General features: G+C 38.9%; 1 protein-coding gene across 1 annotated transcript in view; it reads left to right on the top strand.

Annotated features, from left to right (window-relative positions):
- Positions 1-13516, top strand: part of fam102aa (family with sequence similarity 102 member Aa) — a 35626-nt gene extending 22110 nt beyond the window's left edge. The window contains exons 4-12 of the mRNA XM_039803503.1: positions 1088-1117; positions 3843-3959; positions 5298-5344; positions 6411-6562; positions 8508-8612; positions 9312-9507; positions 9615-9736; positions 12211-12280; positions 13154-13516. Of these exons, the coding sequence (XP_039659437.1) occupies positions 1088-1117; positions 3843-3959; positions 5298-5344; positions 6411-6562; positions 8508-8612; positions 9312-9507; positions 9615-9736; positions 12211-12280; positions 13154-13199 (885 nt within the window). The 3' untranslated portion in view covers positions 13200-13516. The remainder of the gene's footprint in view (positions 1-1087; positions 1118-3842; positions 3960-5297; positions 5345-6410; positions 6563-8507; positions 8613-9311; positions 9508-9614; positions 9737-12210; positions 12281-13153) is intronic.
- Positions 13517-18522: the final 5006 nt, after the last annotated feature.

Here is an 18522-nt window from a genome sequence, read left to right as displayed (position 1 = left end):
AAGCACAACGGTGCAATGTGCCTCTGAATATTGAGTTAGTGTGTTTATCTTTGGGCCCTCTGCACTCTGCTCAGTGGTTAGATTGAAGAGGTTTAACTGTGATTTGTCAGCCCATAGTATGTTCAGCTGACATTCCAACGGTGCTAACCCTAGACTAACCTTCTATTTATCTTGTTTGAAGAAGAGCTTTGCTGAAGCAACATGTTGCTGGTTAACTCCAGCTTGTTATATGCTGAATTATTGTGCACTTTAAACTGAAACGGGAACCAAACTTGTAAACATTAGTGTACAATTTTAATGGATACCTGCCATCCAGTAATGTTTCATTGCAATGGTATAGTATGATGATGAATCAGCCGAGGTGATTTACAGGTCAAAAGATGTTAAAATGTCTAGGTTATAAACATCGTCATGTATCCTATTGATGAAGAGAAAACCTGCTGCTATGCTCGGGGCACTTACCTGTCCGGTTAAGGATCTTCCAACAGTGTGGATCACCTGGAGCAGGTTTTTGTATATGCTTTTTGCATTTGTCTTCTACATCTTCACAACTACACCACACTACTTTGTCAAGCTGTCTGTCTTTGCTAAATTTGACCAGAAAATTCCAACATCTTTGGATGTCTAGATTAAATATAACCATTGTTTAAGTGGTTATATTTAACCTTGTAGTTAAGACCTGCTTCACATTGAAACATAGCACTTATATACAGCTTATTGTAGGCATCTTAAAAAAAAAAAAAGTGCCAAATTTAAACCTGTATGTGTAGATGTCTTTTCTCTTGTATCGATACCCAGCCGTACAGAACTGCATCTACTAACAAACTTGATTGACTAAAATAATTGTACATGATGTTTTAGGAGGGTTGGAGACAGTCTCACGAAAAATGTCTCCAGGATATTTTAGTGCAGACTTGATGCTGAAATTTCCCATGTGAAAGCCGCCTCAGTGCCATGCTCTGAGGAACCATGAGTGTAGTCTCAGCCTGTAATTTCAACTATCTTGTTGGGAGCCCTGTAATTGGAGACCACTGTAATATAAAGTTGGATCACCGGGTTCATTACTGTCTTCCTGTTTTCCCTGCAGGAACTCAAAGGAGGAAAAACATATACGAAGGTAAGAGCTTTCGTCTCCCTCTGGGTCGCCTCACCTCTCACGCTCATAAACACACAGAAACAGTTACAGATGAGCTCTCTGTACGTCTTAATGCCATGTCGTGTAAATATTAGCATTTCTCCCAGCGCTTGACGATCACGCCACTAGCAGGGCGTGACAATAAATCCAAAACCTTTATTCCTTACGTTCACGCTTGCCGGGAATCTGCAGAACATCCTGCCAACACCTCTCTAACCGTAACTGTAAGAGCTCCTGACAAATGAGTCATGCCTCGTCAATTAATTGCAAGGTCAAACCCCTCGTGAAGATACACTTTTGTCGATGCGTGCACGTTGTTGCCCGAGAGGAACCATTTCCTCTGTTTTCGCCCACCCTCCATTTAGGTTTCCTTTTGGCTAAATATATCCAGCTTCCCTCCTTAGAAGTTTGCTTCCTTTAAATACACACCTATGAAAACAGAAGCTCCTAAAGAAAAGGGAAACCTGGAGAATGAAGAATGGGAACCTTTTAGCTTGAGAGAAGCTGCAGAGTTAATTAATAATAACATCACACATTCAGTTCAGACAAAGGCAGTTTCCATACGGCAAAAAGCTGTGACGTTTGTTTTAGAGGTAAAGGTCATGTAGGCAGAGTCCTAATCAGTGTAATTTGGGGCTGTGTATAAATCAGAAATTCTAATGCCGGGTTCAGACTACAGGATATCAGCCCGATTATTGCCCAACCCGGCAGACACAGGGTGTTGGATCAGGAACGACAAAGGCCGCCACATTCGATCGTTTGGCGCTGTCGTAGTCGACGACAACTGCTGCCACAACCTCTGCCTGTCAGTCAGTAACCAGGGCAAGAAATAGTTGTGCCTGCTTGTCTCCGAGGAAGTGTAACATCAACAGCACCGCGACCGCTTTCGGCTCGCCATTAATATCATATCGCATCGCAGCAAACGCTGTCTGCGAAGTTATGAAAAACTGTAACCACACTTGAAACCACTTTATCTGCATTTCCGTGACTCACTGTGACTTCAACAAAACTGCAGAGCTGACGTAGTTTGCATCGTCTGCAGCTCTGCTTGAGTGTGCGTGTTTGTGTCAGAGCTCTGCTCTCTGTCAATTTTCAGAGAGGACAGATAAGCTTGCGCTTACGCGCTCTCAGGTACCAAAATTTCAACGTGTAAAAAAAGGGGGCAAATTTACTGGTCGCACATGTGCGACTGGATGTAAAATTCAGTCGCATACTCTCAAATTTTGGTCGCAAAATGCGACCATTTGGTCGCAATCTGGAGCCCCGTAGTAAGCAATACAGTCTATATAAAGTTGTTTTTGACTATTTATTTTAGCTTTTTGTGCTTCATGTTTTCCTGCTCTCCCTCTCTATTTTCTCTTACGTATTTTTTAACGAGGTAGTGAAGCTTTTGGTTGTATTTTGGGAAGATAAATAAACAAAGCGAGAGATCACTCGTGGACCAAAACATGTAGATGTGAACCCACAAACAAACTGATCTTGCAATGGGAATCCCTCTGCATTACTTCCCTCCCGTAGTTCTCACTGATGGGTTGTGAAAAGGATAATTTCACCCGTTTGGTGTGCCCTAGATTCCGAGGAGTCATTCCCAAATGGGAGATCGACATTAGTCCTGCTCTGGCCTACCTTTCATGTTGTACTTAATTGAGGTCACAGAGACTCAATTAATTAGTTAAATAGCAACACCACCAACTGCTCACTCAGCGTATCTGTGGAGGATATTATCAGCAAACTGTTTAAAATGTAATTATCTTTCTGCCTTCATCAAAGCCACTTTAAAAATACAGCCTTCATTCTTCAAATACGCCGCACTTTCGCTGCATAAATTGCCGATTTCCGCGCAAAATATGTGGGGCTTGCGTGATTTCATAATCCCCGCATTTTTGTTGCAAAAAAATCACATATATCTTAGCAGAAAGTTGAAAAATGTTGCGTTTACTTCACACAAGAGCAGCCATTTCCCCCTGTTGCCATGGGAATGTTATGAAGTGACGTAATTACGCGACGTCAACATCATAGAAAAGCAGGGTGTTGGGGGAATCACTTTTTTTTCTCTTTTTCATCAAACCGCAGTTTTTGCAAGTTCCCGCAATTTCATCGCATTAAAAATTGCATAAATATCCCGCATATTCCATCGCATTTTTTAAGAAAACGTGCCGCATAATCAAGGATTTTTGCCCGCAACAATCACAAAAAAAAAAAATTCTGCATTTTTCTGGAAGGACTGTATAGAACTCGTCTGCTAGCGCTGCTGCTAGTGCCGCTAGCTAGTAGTAGTAGCTAGCTAGTAGTCCTTACCTAGCTAGCATGTGCGACTCCCAACAGAGATGGTACAGAAGTGAGATGCCTCACTCTGTAGCTAAAACGGAGAACTCAACACACAGGGTGAAAAGAGGAGTTGCAGCAATGTGCAGTACAACAAATATATTAGATTTATTAAAAATTAAACCATGTAAACCTATTCTGGTACAACCTCAAAATACAATTATAAACCTGAAAATGAGCGTAATATGGGCGCTTTAAGATGTGGGGTTTTTCCACCCTGTCATACATTAAAACTTCAAAAGCTTGGGACTTTCACAATGTGAAATTGCTAGGTGTGCAAAATGATGGGTGTCGCAGAAATCTGTTGTGCCAAACGTGGCCAGTGAAGCCCTCCATTAGTGAATCTAGATTAAACTGTTCTTTTCTTCTTCCTTATCCTCAGCTGGGCTTCACAGACCTCAACATGGCGGAGTTTGCGGGTTCTGGCTCCACTGTGCGCTGCTGTCTGCTGGAGGGATACGACACCAAGAACACACGGCAGGACAACTCAATACTGAAGGCAAGGAGATGGCTGTTTTATTTTACAAGTCTGTGCCCTCACGGTATAAACAAGAATTTAATTGCATCATAAATTCTATGCCTGAAGCAAGCTTTATCATTAACCGTGAGACTTTGATCTTTGACATTTGACGTTTTATTGATTGCTTCCACTCCACAAATGTAGCCCGAAGCGGTCCGCGTGATAAGGTAGAGGATCAATAATCCCTCTGTCATGTATGTCATTTAAGTGCTTCGGTTTTTCTGTCGAAAAGCAAATATGTTTTAGTACTTTAATTCCATCTAGCGCTGAAACGAGAAGTCAATGAATCAATTTTTCACAGCTACAGATAATTGATCATCAATTCTTTTGTAAACATTCCCTAGTTTCAGTTTCTCAATTGTGAGGATTTGCTGCTTTTCTCTGTCTTACGTGATCATAAACTGAATATTTTGTTGGTTTGACAAAAAAAAAAAAAATAAAACAATTTGAAGATGTCACCTTAGCCCCCAAATCACCATTTATTCATAAGTGCTGAACACTGAAGCAGTTTAATGTCTCTGTGGGTTCTGGTTTGTTCACTCTGCAGCGCCACCCAGAGTTCCTCCACTCACACGGCTATGTAAAAACAAAGCCAAGACAGTCACGAGTAGTTTTGTCATCTCATTCCTCTGGAAGACGTCATGTTGTGTGCGTAAATCGCACGACAGTGAGCTTACTGGAAATCCACTCCAAGCTTTTCCAGTTTGTTTTTATTAAAGCAGCCAACAGACTGTTCAGTAGAAACATGTTCATCATTGCTTCCCACAACAATATAGGTCAGTTATCGAAGTTATACTGGAGTTTATAGTGATGAACACATTCATTCATCAATAATTATAATCCAGTAATAAAATATATATGATTCTGAAATGACCCATTCTGCATAATAAGTAGTTATTTATGATTGACATTCTGATGCTAATGTTTTTCTACTTTTACTTAAATAGGATTTTGAATGCAGGGCTTTTACTTGTAACAAGAGTATTTTAACACTGTAATATTGCTACTTTTACTTAAGTAAAATATCTGAGTACTTCTTCCACCACTGCCCTTTCGTGATACCGTAGTGCAGGAAAGCAGGAAAGGGAAAGAACATGCACCACAAAGAACAAAAGGCAGCAATTTCACAACTATGGAAAAGTATTTCAGCATTTTGTTACTGTTAGATCAGAGATAAGAAGAGAGCATCTCTTCACATGTTAATAAAACAGACACGTTTGCTGTTGCTGACATTTACCTTTTTATCATGTTTTGCAAATGAAAAAGCAATGCATGTTAAAATTCTGTGGTGAAATTGCTTCTTACGTCTTTTTAAAGGTGATCATTGGAATGACCCTGCTGTCTGGCGATCCGTGTTTTAAAACGTGAGTATTTCAAATTGTGAGATTTCAGGATGGTCTGTCTTTGTGTCACAGTGACTTCTAAATATATAGGTTGAACGATTAACCACACATTATTCATCACATACCCTCCATCAGCCTATTAGTCTCAATATGAGTGTGGAAATCATTTTTAAAACATTTTGACCTGACGAAGATCTGACTAGGACTGAATTGTTGGGTAACGCTGTACTTGAAGGTATCGACATAATTGTGACATGACACCGTCATAACTATGACATGACATGAGCGTGTCATAAAAGTTATAAACAAGTCATAAACATTTATGACTTCTGTCATTAAGTGTCATTGGGTTTTTGTCATGACAAGTTGACATTGTTTGGGTTGTCTTGATTATGACAAGTTGACATTAATCAAAGTGACATTACCAGAAGTTGTCTTGGTCATGACAAGTTGACATTACATTTATTTGGAATGTCTTTGTAATGACAACTTGACATTACCCAGGATGACATTATCAGCGGATGTATTTGTCATGACAACTTGACATTAAATTTCTTTGGAGTGTCCTTATTAAGACAACTTGACATTAAACAGGATGTAATTATGTCAAGTGTCGTGTCATAGTTATGACCGTGTCATGTCATGATTATGTCGATACCTTCAAGTAAATTGTTACCAATTCTTGTCTCTTGAAATGCAGTTAAATACAATCATTTCTAAAATCATAGAGGTTTTTATATCTCTATACCTGTTTTTTGTCACATTGTAAAAATTGATGTCACACGTTTAAGTTTTGTGTGTTTTTCTCTTTTGTTGTTGGTATTTTGCCTCTGCCTTTTTGTCAAAACAAGTCAACATATGTGTTGGAGGTGTGTTTACAGGTATTAATTGGTGTCTTAGTAATTTATGTACATTTTTAACCTTTTGACCACATTGTTAAAACATTTTTGCTCCTCTGTCCTTTTGTTAGCTCAGTTTCCCCACAGACAATAAAATGAATCTTATCTGTGCGTTGCCAAGCTAAGCAGCTCTGTCCTCATTTAATCTTTTCCAGACTGATAAGTTGTGCTTTCTTTTTTTCCTGCAGGCCTCCCAGCACAGCAAAGTCCATCTCCATCCCAGGACAAGAACACACCCTGCAGCTGGACTGTAAGGGGGAGGGAACAGCCGAGCCAGGGCCAGCTGGAGGGGTTTCCCTGGGACGAGCCAGCAAGCCGCGACCCTCCATCATCAGCTCAGGTACAACTCACATCTGGGCAGAAAAATTTAGACTTTTTTTTAGTCAGGGTTGTACTCCCCCTGGGGGCACGCAGAGCCAATTCAAGGGGTCATACATAACCAGGGGGAAAATGTTGAGGGCATGTAAAGTTGAAATAATCTGTTTCATGAAGGAACAATAAGCAAACAATGTGTGCTTTGATGCTTGCAATGCTGTCAAGATTCTTTTAGATAGAACAACGTGTACCAGATGGATAGATTTTATTGTAGAGGAAGAAAAGATAAATGCAAAATATGACAAAGCCTTTCTTGCTCTCAAGGGCACTCTCAGTACATTTGGAGAGATTGGTGTCTTTTGTTTCTAAAACTGATGGCCGTTTTGGGTCGTTTAACTTTGAACTTTTTCAAATTGCAAGTTTAACTTGCAATTTTCATTTGCACATTACATTTTTTAGAAATTATTTAATTTATGCACAGGGGGCATGAATTGTTTTGGCATGACAGACAAAGTTTGCCTTAAGATCACTGTATAAGTAATCAAATCTTTTTTTTTTCTTTTTCTTAAAAAAGAGCAATATATACAATCAAAAGAGTAGGTATGTACACTACCGGTCAAACGTTTGGGGTCACTTAGAAATTTCCATTCCACTACATTATAGAGAGAATATCAGCTGAGATCAGCATTGTTTTTTTAACCAGGGCAACCGTTTTCAGATTACATTATGTGCTTACATAATTGCAAAAGGGTTCTCCAATGTTTTCTCAGTTAGCCTTTTAAAATGATATCAGATTAGTAAACAGAGTGTGCCTTTGGGACATTGGATGAATGGTTGCTGATAATGGGCAATGTAGATATTGCATTAAAGATCAGCCACTTCTTTCTACAACAGTCAAAATCTGCTGCCCTGGTTTAAAACAAAAACAAAAACAATGCAACTGATCTCAGCTGGTATTCTGTCTGTAATGGAGTAGAATGGAAATTTCTAAGTGACCCCAAACTTTTGACCGGTAGTGTAAATGTGTAATATACTGTATCTGGAAACAAACGTTGTACAAAGTATTTGGGTGTTATTCTCATATGTTGAGGGATTTGAAAGAATGATCAGATTTGCTACCAGGTTTAGAATAAATAAAATGGTATTGAATCCCACCCCGATTTCCAAGTACAGTAAAGTGTCAGGTTGTAAAAGGAATTGAGACAAAGTTTAGACCGAGAACAGATCATCAATGACAAACACAGAGCACTTCAAATTCCAGAACAACTAAACAACTACTGAACTCTTAACCTTAGAAGTAATAAAAAAAATAGTTCTCAGTAAAAATGATGTCAAAAAGACATGAGATTAAGAATAGTATGAACCATAAGATATAGTGTACTTGAGACTGGACTCTAGTCTTTTAGATCTTGGCTCAACCCCCGAGCCAGATGGTTTTCATTCTGAGCCAAAAACCTTCCCGGAAGAAGTTCTAAAAAGATATTTTTGAGAAGATGTTCCCCTGCGTGGAAAACTAGTAGACAATGTTAGTATTTTGTTCAGTTTAATAAAAAATAAAAAAATAAAAATTAAACCTGTTTTTGTTCCAACTTGGAAAACAACTTGAAAGGCTGAGGTTGTTCACAACAGCGGAGTATCTGGTACAGTAATATGTCTAAAGCACCTTCACCGCGCGAGAAAAAAAGTGCACATTTTCAAGAGTATTGATCAACGTTTCGTCACATGCAAAGGTTGGTTTACAAAAGCAGTTATGGAAAACCTAAAAACAGTTTGACTTTACAGAAACAAACCGTACATGGTTGTAAATTACAACATTTGTGAGTCAGAAATGGCTGCCATCTCTGAGTTCTGCATCTCTACTGTGAAAGTAAACCAAGACTTCTTGATGTCTGAATGAAAAAATATTTTGATTCAAAATAAATACAAATGAGGTGGTAACCGTGTTGTTTTCCTCCTTTTGGTGCATTCAGGTCTCCTTGAAGAATCCGAAGCGAACCACTCCAGTACTGCAGAAGTCTTCCAGTCTGGTCACTCTCGTAACTCCAGCTATGCCAGCCAGCACAGCAAAATCTCTGGTACATGATACAAACATTTTAAAACCCCAAATCTTAGGTAAAAGATTCACCTGCAGTTCCCACATGTAGCCTTCATTATAACGTATTTTGATATTCCAGAAAAATGCCTTTCCAAAATAAGGAATACAATTTTTTTTTTTATATGGGTCCTGTAATTTCCCAATATTTTTGTAGGAGATTACCTATCCAATAGTCTATATCCACGAAGTGCCGCGGGAAATTCTGCCGGATGCATGTCTTTTCGCCGATGTCTGTTACCATCCGCTTTCTTTGTGTTGGAATTTTAAACTCCGGTGGATTTCTGAGGACTATGGTTAACTGCTCCTCAGATCTCTGCAGGGTAAATCCAGACAGCTAGCTAAACTGTCTGTCCAAATTTGAGTTCTCTGGCACGAGTTAAACAACTTTTGAACGTACACACGTTCCACCAAAACAAGTTCCTTCCCGAGGCTATTTTGCAGCGGCTCCGTGCGGAGCTTAGCACCGCCCATGACGATTGTGATTGGTTTGAAGAAAATAATAAACCAGAGCAGGTTTTTCTCCCATCCTGGAATGCTGTGTGGACTAGCCAGACCCTCCTCCGCAGCGCTTGTGGAGGAAGGTCTGGCAAAGTGAGACTACCTACCCAAAGTGGCACACAGCTGATGTCTTCTAATGTCTCCTATGACTTGATAAACTCCCCTTCTTGTGTCGCTGCAGGCTACAGCACTGAGCACTCCTGCTCCTCCAGCCTGTCAGACCTCACACACCGCAGGAACACCTCGACAGGAAGCAGCGCCTCTGGGGGCTTGGGCTTCACTGCTGACACACCTACAGAGGGCGACAAGGACGCCGGACGTCCAGAAAGACCCCCTCGACCCCCGCGGCCCATCTTACCCCCTAACAGGCCCCCCAGGTACAGACACAGAGCACAGTCTTTCGTCAGTGCTCTGGTCATGGGATTATACTACATTAACTAACTACATTTTTCCTCTTTTCTTTTTTCTCATCGCTGTATTTCAGGCGGAAGCAGGACTCGGTGGTGAGTCAGCCCTCTTGGGTAAACGACACTCGCATGGATGCAGACGACATTGTGGAGAAAATTGTCCAAAGCCAAAACTTTGCCGATATCAACAACACTGAAGGTACAGTGGGAGTTTATAACCGCTTAGAAAGAATAATCCCAGGTATTGATTTATTTAGAGCTTAAAACAAGGAAAAAACAAGCAGAAATGCAGCTGAAGCTAAAAGACCAAAGGGTTTAGTTACAAGAGAGTGGACTTTGACACAGGCCTGTTAAAAACACATGCTCAATAAAGATAAGGTTGAAAATCTTCAGTTAGATCATTTATCACAATATGCAAGGAAGGAAACAAGCAGATTGCTATAAACGTGTGAGTTTTACAGCACAAATCTGTAAAGTTTTCCATCCATCCATATGGTGGAGTGAAACACTGAAAACTCAGCCCTTCATCTTTTCAGTAAATAATAAATCTGTGTTCATGTGACCTCGTTGGACATTTTCATTCAATATCAACAACAACAAGGTGAAACTATTTTACAAATGCTGCATTAGAAGTAGGGCTGCACGATATGAGGAAAATAAGCAATCTGCGATAACGTTGTTGAATATCGCGATAATGGTATTACTTGCGATACATTAACAGATATTAAAGTGTACTCAGTTCTGCTTCAGTATTCTGCTAAAATACAACAAACTGCTTATTGAATTTATAAAAAATGAGAGGAAATCATTTCCAACATTCTTTTATTGAACAAATTGAACATTGAATTAAATATAAAAGGCACCACTAAAAAAAGAAAATTTTAAAGTGCAGTTTTTACTGATATTTTCTTTCAACTAACACAAAATATCTCTGAGTGTCTTTCGTGATATGTCGCAGCCTTTTGCGTTACGTTAATTGCGCCAGTTGACGTGGCGATGACGATAAAAAAATCAATATATCGTGGTTTAAATGTGTGGAACGTTGTTAATAAACTGTAATAACATTACCCCAGGCTTTGGTTTAATTTTCTAACCGAAATTGTGTGTGTGTTGTGTGTGTGTGTGTGTGTGTGTGTGTGTGTGTGTGTGTGTGTGTGTGTGTGTGTGTGTGTGTGTGTGTGTGAGAGATGTTGAAAGGCAAAAGATGGCAAAAGTCAGCTCTGTTGTTTCCTGTTATGGCTCTCTGGTTAAAGGTCGACTTATGCTCAATCATAACTAGTTCGTTCAACGTGTTGTTCGTCCAAGTCCAAAATCAAAGGTGTTTAGAGTTGTTTTGCCACACTCAAAAGCGGTTGAAAAGCTCGCCGTCAAAGAGAGGAGGTAGACATGACATTGTTAAAAAAATGATAACCGACACATGTACGGACAATTGTTTTCAGTTATTCATCTACTGGATACTGTTGATGTGTAACTGTGCTAATGTCTTGCTGCTTCCTGTTGCTCCGTTCTAAAATCATCTGGCCAAAGGACTACAGCTGAAAATTAGCTGGCTGGCTAACACTGGCACATTCACATTTACATAATGTGTGTTGTCCTTTATAAAATAAAGAATAACAATCTGTAAATACTTTGAGAAAATAGTTGTATCAAGAATGGTGAAAAAGGGGAGCTAAGAGAGAAGTTCGAACTCTGTCTCCTTTCTCAGCTCCAATCAGCTGGCCAATCCCAGCGTGAATGTTGGATTGCCGTTTTGGGAAAGTTACCAGCTGACAAAGGGCCCTTCAAGGGGGAAAACTTTCTGAACGCAGTGCAACGTAGAGTCTGGCCCTGTTCATTTTCTATAAGACACGAGAGAATTGTAGGGTAGCAGGCGATGGGACCGAACAGCAACTTGCCAAGGAAAGCAGAAAACTTAACTTGCGAAATTCTGTGGTGATTGCCCAAAAACTGACAAAGAAAGAAACAGAGAAGATCATCAATTAGAAGTTCCTTTATGGCTCCAAAAGTACAGACAGAACCAAAACATGCTGCTTGGCATGTCGCATAAAATGTTAGAGAAAGTCCCAGTTTGTTCGTTTACACGATGTTTGCCAATAAATGATTAGTCTAGATTTGAACTCATCTGCCACCAAATCAACTACAGACAAAAAAACTAATAGACAATACATTCACATTACACAACAAATACACAGTACAACAAATAAATAAACCCATCATAAAGAGCCATTTCAGACATGATTAACAGCTGAAAGGTTCTACATCTAAACACCACATCTAAAAGTGTTCATTAAAAAATTGGACCACTGCTGGAACAAAAACACAAGCTACTCATTACTTTATTAGCTTGTGAGCATCGACACGCCCCTCGATGAAGATGTTGGGAAGATGAGTGGTTTATGGGAAATGTAGTCTTAACTCCACAGGCGATGGTGTGAGATGGAGGCTATCGCTCTTTAACATGTTCTCCTTTGTTTACAGTGAATCTCTTTTGTGTGAAGGTTTAAAAGTTACTCTGACAGCATAATATTGATGACCGTTAACTCCTGCACCATCTTTGGACCGAGCTCTCCTTCTCCAGCGCTGCGTTTTGTCACCTTTTTATTGTCTGTGTGTCGACGCCTTCTGGTTTATGTCAGCGGCTGCTAACTCCGTTTCTGTGTTTCTGGCTTTCAGACAGCAATCTGCGTCTGTTCGTCAACAGAGATGGAACCACTGCGCTCAGCGGCATCAGGCTTGGAAACAGGTGAGCAGCTCGGTTCGGACTTTTCTTCACTTTCAAATGTCATCCTCTCCTTGATTCACCCCTCACTGCCACGATCTGGTTTTAACAGTTCTCTCTTGAGAATGAGACCCTGTGTCTCAATGAGATTACCTGTATAAATAAAAGTTAAATAAAAACATCTGTCTATCTCTTCCTCTTTTCCTTTTATCCCTTTCACATAACTTTATCAAATCTGCTGAACTGCCTGAAGTAAACAAGCATCAACATACTTTACCAAAATCAATATTATGTTTAAGGCATTAGTTTTTGTTTTCTCTCACTATAACCCACCAATCCAAATAGAACTCAGATACATTTTCCAAAAAGAAGTCTTAAACAACACTTCGGTTTCCACACATTTCGGTTGAAAGCCCCCCTTTCTTATGACTTACATCAGTTTGACGCTACGCAATAAACTGTAAATAAATGTACGTGGTAACCGTAAAAGTGAGCATTAAATAACTTGGAAAGACAAAAAAAAGTCCAGGGTAATCACCAGGAAGTTCAGTCAGATGTTTGAAGGTGCGCTTTGGGGTTGGGAATTCAATTAAGTGTAGAAAAAAAAAAAAAAAAAATCCAAGACTCTCTTCTTCAAAATGATTTAAAAAGCCTTTATTTTACTGGCTATTTCATAATAGAAAATGTTAAAGATGTAGGGAGAAGCAACTCACCCGTAGCAGCACAGACAGCCTTCTTCAGGGTGTGCTCACTTATAACTTGTTCACACACACGCGCACGCGCACGCACACACTCACACACACACACACACACACACACACACACACACACACACACACACACACACACACACACACACACTCTGACCGTTGTCCCCGTATGTTTGGATCTTTGCAGGGTGTCTGCAGGCGGGTACGAGCCCGTGGTGATAGAGAGCCATTAAAGCGAGCAGCAGGAGTGGGGGACATGTTGGCCCGTGGATCGTCTCGTCTTCTGTCTTGCTGGTTTCCCCGGAGCTTCGGCCGGTCTGAAGCTGTGAAGGGAAAAACCTCGTCAGTTTGCACTTTATGTGAAGTTTGCGGCGGCACTTGTCTGCCCTCCCTTCAGCTGTTTGTCTGTGATGTTGAGGGCCACAACTCAGAGTGAAATGCACAAAACGTTTCTTTGATACCGCCTTGTGGTGTGTTTATCTAGATTTAAAAGAAGTCCTGAGATTTCAGGGCTTCAATTTGATCTGTTAAATGATAAAAGATACAGAAGTCCCAAATTCGTCCCTCGCGTGTCACCCAATTGATTACTTAAGCTGATACGTGTAACAGTAGCTTTAATAATAGGATTTTGATAGTTGCTTTTCTTAGTCATACATTTCAATAAGTAAAAAAAAGTACAAGATAGGGCCAGGAAGCACGCAGGCGGGACTGAAAGTAACTCAATATGACCTAGGGTGTATCTGGGATGTGAGTAATGGTCATTTTATTAAAAACTTAACTCCTGCAGGATGATATGTCCATCCAAACCAACAATCTTTTTGTTGAGTCATTTTTCTTAAAGCCCCTTTTTAAGTGACAGGTTAATAGTACGTAGTAACTTTAATTTGGCTCCAAGTTGTGCAGATGAATACAGATCTTTTACTGTGTATTCAGTGGATGTGTTTTTTTCTTTTCTTTCTTAAACACATCTGTAACAAGTTACTTTGACACATTTTTTGTCACTGCAAAACTGTCCGAAATGGTGAGCAAGAATCTCACTGGGAGTTTAGTTAATGTGTAACGTTTAATTTAGATTCAACAGGGAAAGGTTTCCACCTTTTTTAAAAGACCTTCCAAACCAAGTCCCAACAGCAAAACAGGATAAAATAATTTAGTTTTATGCATTGCATAACAAAAAAAGTCCAACATGTCAACTTGAAGTGTGTTAACCTCCACCGACAGGCCGCACACCCAAACACTGAATGTGATCAAGAGTTTAGAAAAACCACTGAGGAGCCGTGAAGATGCAGAAACTCTGAATCACTATACTTTTTTTCTCTTTTTGTTTTGAAGTTGTAGCCGTTCGCTGTTGAACAGGGGAAAGCGGTAGAACCACCTTGTGCCTGTAACGTTTCTCTTGAATGATCCTCAAACGCCACGAAAACTGTGATAGCAGAGTGCTGGTGACGGTGACGAGAGAAATATTGTTTCTTGTTACAGTTTCTTAGTTCGGTTTTGTGTCCGTCTCGTTGTAACTTGCAGGTGTAGCCATTTTGGGAAATCCCACATGTTGCTCCATCTCCATGAAGGACGACTTGTAAAAGATTCAGTTCCCCTCTCTCCTCAGCCATTAGAAATGAAAACTAAATGTGAGGTGTCAGCTGTGGTACAAACTGTTCTGGTTTTATTGTGAAGAAAGAGATTAACTCCATGAAGAGGGATTGCTGCAGTCTTTGTTGCCCCCTGGTGGAGTAACGGCTTGCTTTCAGGTTTTTGCATGAGTCCTTGTCCTTTTACAAGGATGTTTACTTCCACTTTGTTTAAAGCTGTTTTCAGATCAACAAACACCAAAGAGGCGGAAAGATGACAGAGTTTCTGTAGCTCAGACAAACACGAAAGAGGAATTGTAAGCAAACCAGCTGGCTGGTTGATGATTTTTGTGTGTGTGTGTGTTAGTTAAGCAAGTTTTCTGTTTGGAGTTTGATGTCCACAAGAAGTCTCAAGAAAGAACAAGGGGGATCTTTTTTTTTTGTTTATCTTGTACAGAGTCTTAAAATCTTATTTTTCTGTTTTGTAAAAAGGGTTAAACTGTCAGTCTGAGAAATAATGCCCCCTTCTCGAAATGCAGGTCGAAAAATCCCTTGAATTTAGTTAAATGACATGGATTTTATGTGCCAAGATTGGGATATAACTAATGATACTTTTCCTCATTGATTGAATCTGCCGATAATTTGTTCAATGAATCTCTTAATTGGTTAATCGTTTAAACTATAAAATGTCTGAAAATTGTGAAAAAGTCAAATATTTTCCAAATATCTGACCTCTTTAAATTGATTCTTTTGTCCGATTAACAGCCTTAAACCAAAACATATTCAATTTGCAAATCGTATAAATAGAAAAAAAAAACTCACACATGGCAATCTGGAACAAGCAAATTGAGATTTGTGGCTGAAAAATTACTGTTTATTATTTCAGGCCAATATTTTACCTTATTTACAATTACAAAAAAAAAAAATCAGCTTTTAAGACTCCGTTCGTTATCGGTAAAAGTATTTGCATGGACGTTATTTTTTCTTCACACTTCGCTGGTGGAATCCAGCTCATTATATATAAGTTCACTACCAAGCTTGTATTTTGAAGCTGTATGTTTATTAATCACATTTGGGGGATGAGCCACTGACTGTATGGTCTGAATTTGGGTTTACATCACCACAGCCTTTAGTATTCTTTTAAAGCATTTATTTATATAGTTTTGTTCCTTATTCTTTTTTTTGTTTGGAGGTTGGTTATAAGCTATGCACACAACCCACCTTCCTAAGTTTTTTTCTATTAGTAATTCTAACAAATGATTCTATTGAAACGAAGCTAGTATAACCGAAATTTATAGAGAATCAAGTTGGAACTTTTTCTCTTTGTTGGTATTTCTGCAGAAATGACTAAACAATAAAAAGCTTATCGGAGTTTGTTTCTGTGTCGTGTTTTTAATCATCAGTGTTGTTCTATCTACAGTATCTATATCCTGTTTCACATTAAATACTGTAACTGACAGTATCATACAAGGAAATGTCCTCTGTAATATTTCTGAGAATTCAGTGGGTTTAACTACACGAAGAGGAGTTTATATTCTTCAATTATACAAACTTTTAAAGAGCGATTACATTTTTTTAGACTAGATATCTTAAAATATTGTAATACAATACATTTGCTGTAAACTTGACATATTTGTGATTCTCTTCCTCCAGCAGAAGAGGGCGCTCTTCACAATTATTATCTGCGGAAATGCTCTGTAGATGGCAGCATCCATTCATACAGTTTAACTGAGAGCCACTGAAGGCAATGCAACACCTGGATATTTAGTTTATTGTAAACTTAATCCCACACACTTTATACTTAGCCTACCTGCACTGCTTATTATGCTTATTCAAATCTACTGGCACTGTATATATGTTAGGTATTCATGCCACTGTTTATACTGCTCAGCCTCTATATAGGTACTTTAGTGTTTATTCCACATTATATTGAATCTATTCTGTAAATTCTGTAAACATTGCTCTGCACTTTACTGCTTTTTTGCACTTCTGGTTTAATGCTGAACTGCATTTCCTTGCCTTAGCACATCTACACTGTGCAATGACCATAAAGTTGAATTTAAAGCAATATAAAAAGGAACACACAGGTGTTTTCACTTAATTACGCTAATTAACGTTGCTGCTTTTTATCACAAACTGTGCAGACTTTATCCAGCGCCATTTTGGCTTGTTTAACCCATTCATTGATTCATTGCAGGCAGTTGGTGGTGCAGAAGTCAGAGAATTTGTGAGTTTTCTCTTCTGTATTTAAGATATATTTGGTTAATAACACGTAGGCTATAGATGTTTTTGTAACGTTGATAACTGGATACCTTTATATAATTTTTTGCTAATTAAGGCTAGCATTGGTTAAACTTAGCATTAGTTTCACCAATGCTAGCGCTGCTAACCTTAATTTACAAATGTTGGACTGTGTTTTAGCCAACTAAATACTGATTATAAATGTATAATAAAATAACATTTGTGTGTATATATATATATATATATATATACACACACATACATACATACATAATGCTGTGTTCGATAATTAAGAAAAGCTTTATTAGCCTAGTTATTCTGTGTGTTTTATTTTCAGACACTAGCTATTATAATACTCATTGGTGGAAAGAGTAGTTACATTTATCTAGTAGCCAACTCAGAAATATTTTGCTAATTTAAATCAAACTCTGTCATGGCAGATACACTGAAATACAATGCCCACACAAAGGAGGTAGAGTGGTTCTCCTTTTACCACATGTTGGTTCGATCCTGCGGACTGCTGCGGCGCCCTTGAGCAAGGCAACTTTAGTTACTTTACAAATTCAGATTAAAAATACAGAATATAAATAGATAAACAAGAATAATACTTTATCCATCCCTTGCTGAAATTCAGAAACTACGCAGCAGTAAAACCTATATATAATATTAGTCTATATCCACCAAGTTCCACTTCTCGCCGGGAATTCCGCCGGATCGTGCTCTTTTCGGCCGGATATACGTCACCTTCCTCTTCTTTCTCTGTGTTGGAATTCTAACCTCCGGTGGATTTCTGAGGACTATGGTTAACTGCTCCTCAGATCTCTGCAGGGTAAATCCAGAATTTACTAACTTGTCCAACTACATACATGTAGACATATGAGCAGTGAGCACTATATTCAAATGTCTCAATTCACAATGTCAATTTCAAAAAGCACAGCATTCAATTCAAAATGTAAAAATCAATACACATCAGTACATCAGCCCAGCACACAAGCCAAAAAAAACTAACAAAAAACATTTTCATTATGCAAAGAGAAACCAACACTTGCTTTCCCCCTGCCAAAAATATCAGACATAATCAAGGGGATTTTTCAAATGTAATTTATTAACTTATCCAGATACATACATGTAGGCATATGAGCAGTGAGCACTATATTCAAATGTCTCAATTCAAAATGTCTATCAATTCAAAAAGCCAAAATCAATACTATATATTGCAGCATTGTGGGTCGGTCAAATATGTATTTTTCCGACTTTATTTCACGGGCCCTGAAAGCAACTCCTCTGATTGGTCAAAAACTTTCAAAAGCATCATAGGAATGCTAAAACTGCTTTAGCATCACAGCTAACGACAGTAAAAGGGCCAAAAATGAATAAGATATAGACAAAAGACTATCAATATTAGATCTAAGAATATGGAATTATTGCACAAAGTCCTCTGAAAGAAATACGAGTTCTAGGAAAAGAAGCGCAGACTGTGGACACTTCTCTGCATACTGAATAAACTCACGAAGTACACCGGCCCGGCCGTGCTGAGCATAGACATAATATAGATATAATATAGATATATATTATGTCTATGGTGCCGAGTGCTTGGAAAACACGTTGAAGGGTTGGGCGCAACTAAGTCTCACCCTTAGAGCACCATCACATGGTGCTCTTTCAAATTACAAAAAATATGCTGAGACATAAGAATGCGTCCCATGACCAAAAAACACAGAGAGGAAAGACAGGAAGGAGGGAGATA

Source organism: Perca fluviatilis, chromosome 6 (assembly GCF_010015445.1).
Source record: "Perca fluviatilis chromosome 6, GENO_Pfluv_1.0, whole genome shotgun sequence".
Lineage (NCBI taxonomy): Eukaryota > Metazoa > Chordata > Actinopteri > Perciformes > Percidae > Perca > Perca fluviatilis.
This window is presented reverse-complemented; position numbering and strand designations above follow the sequence as displayed.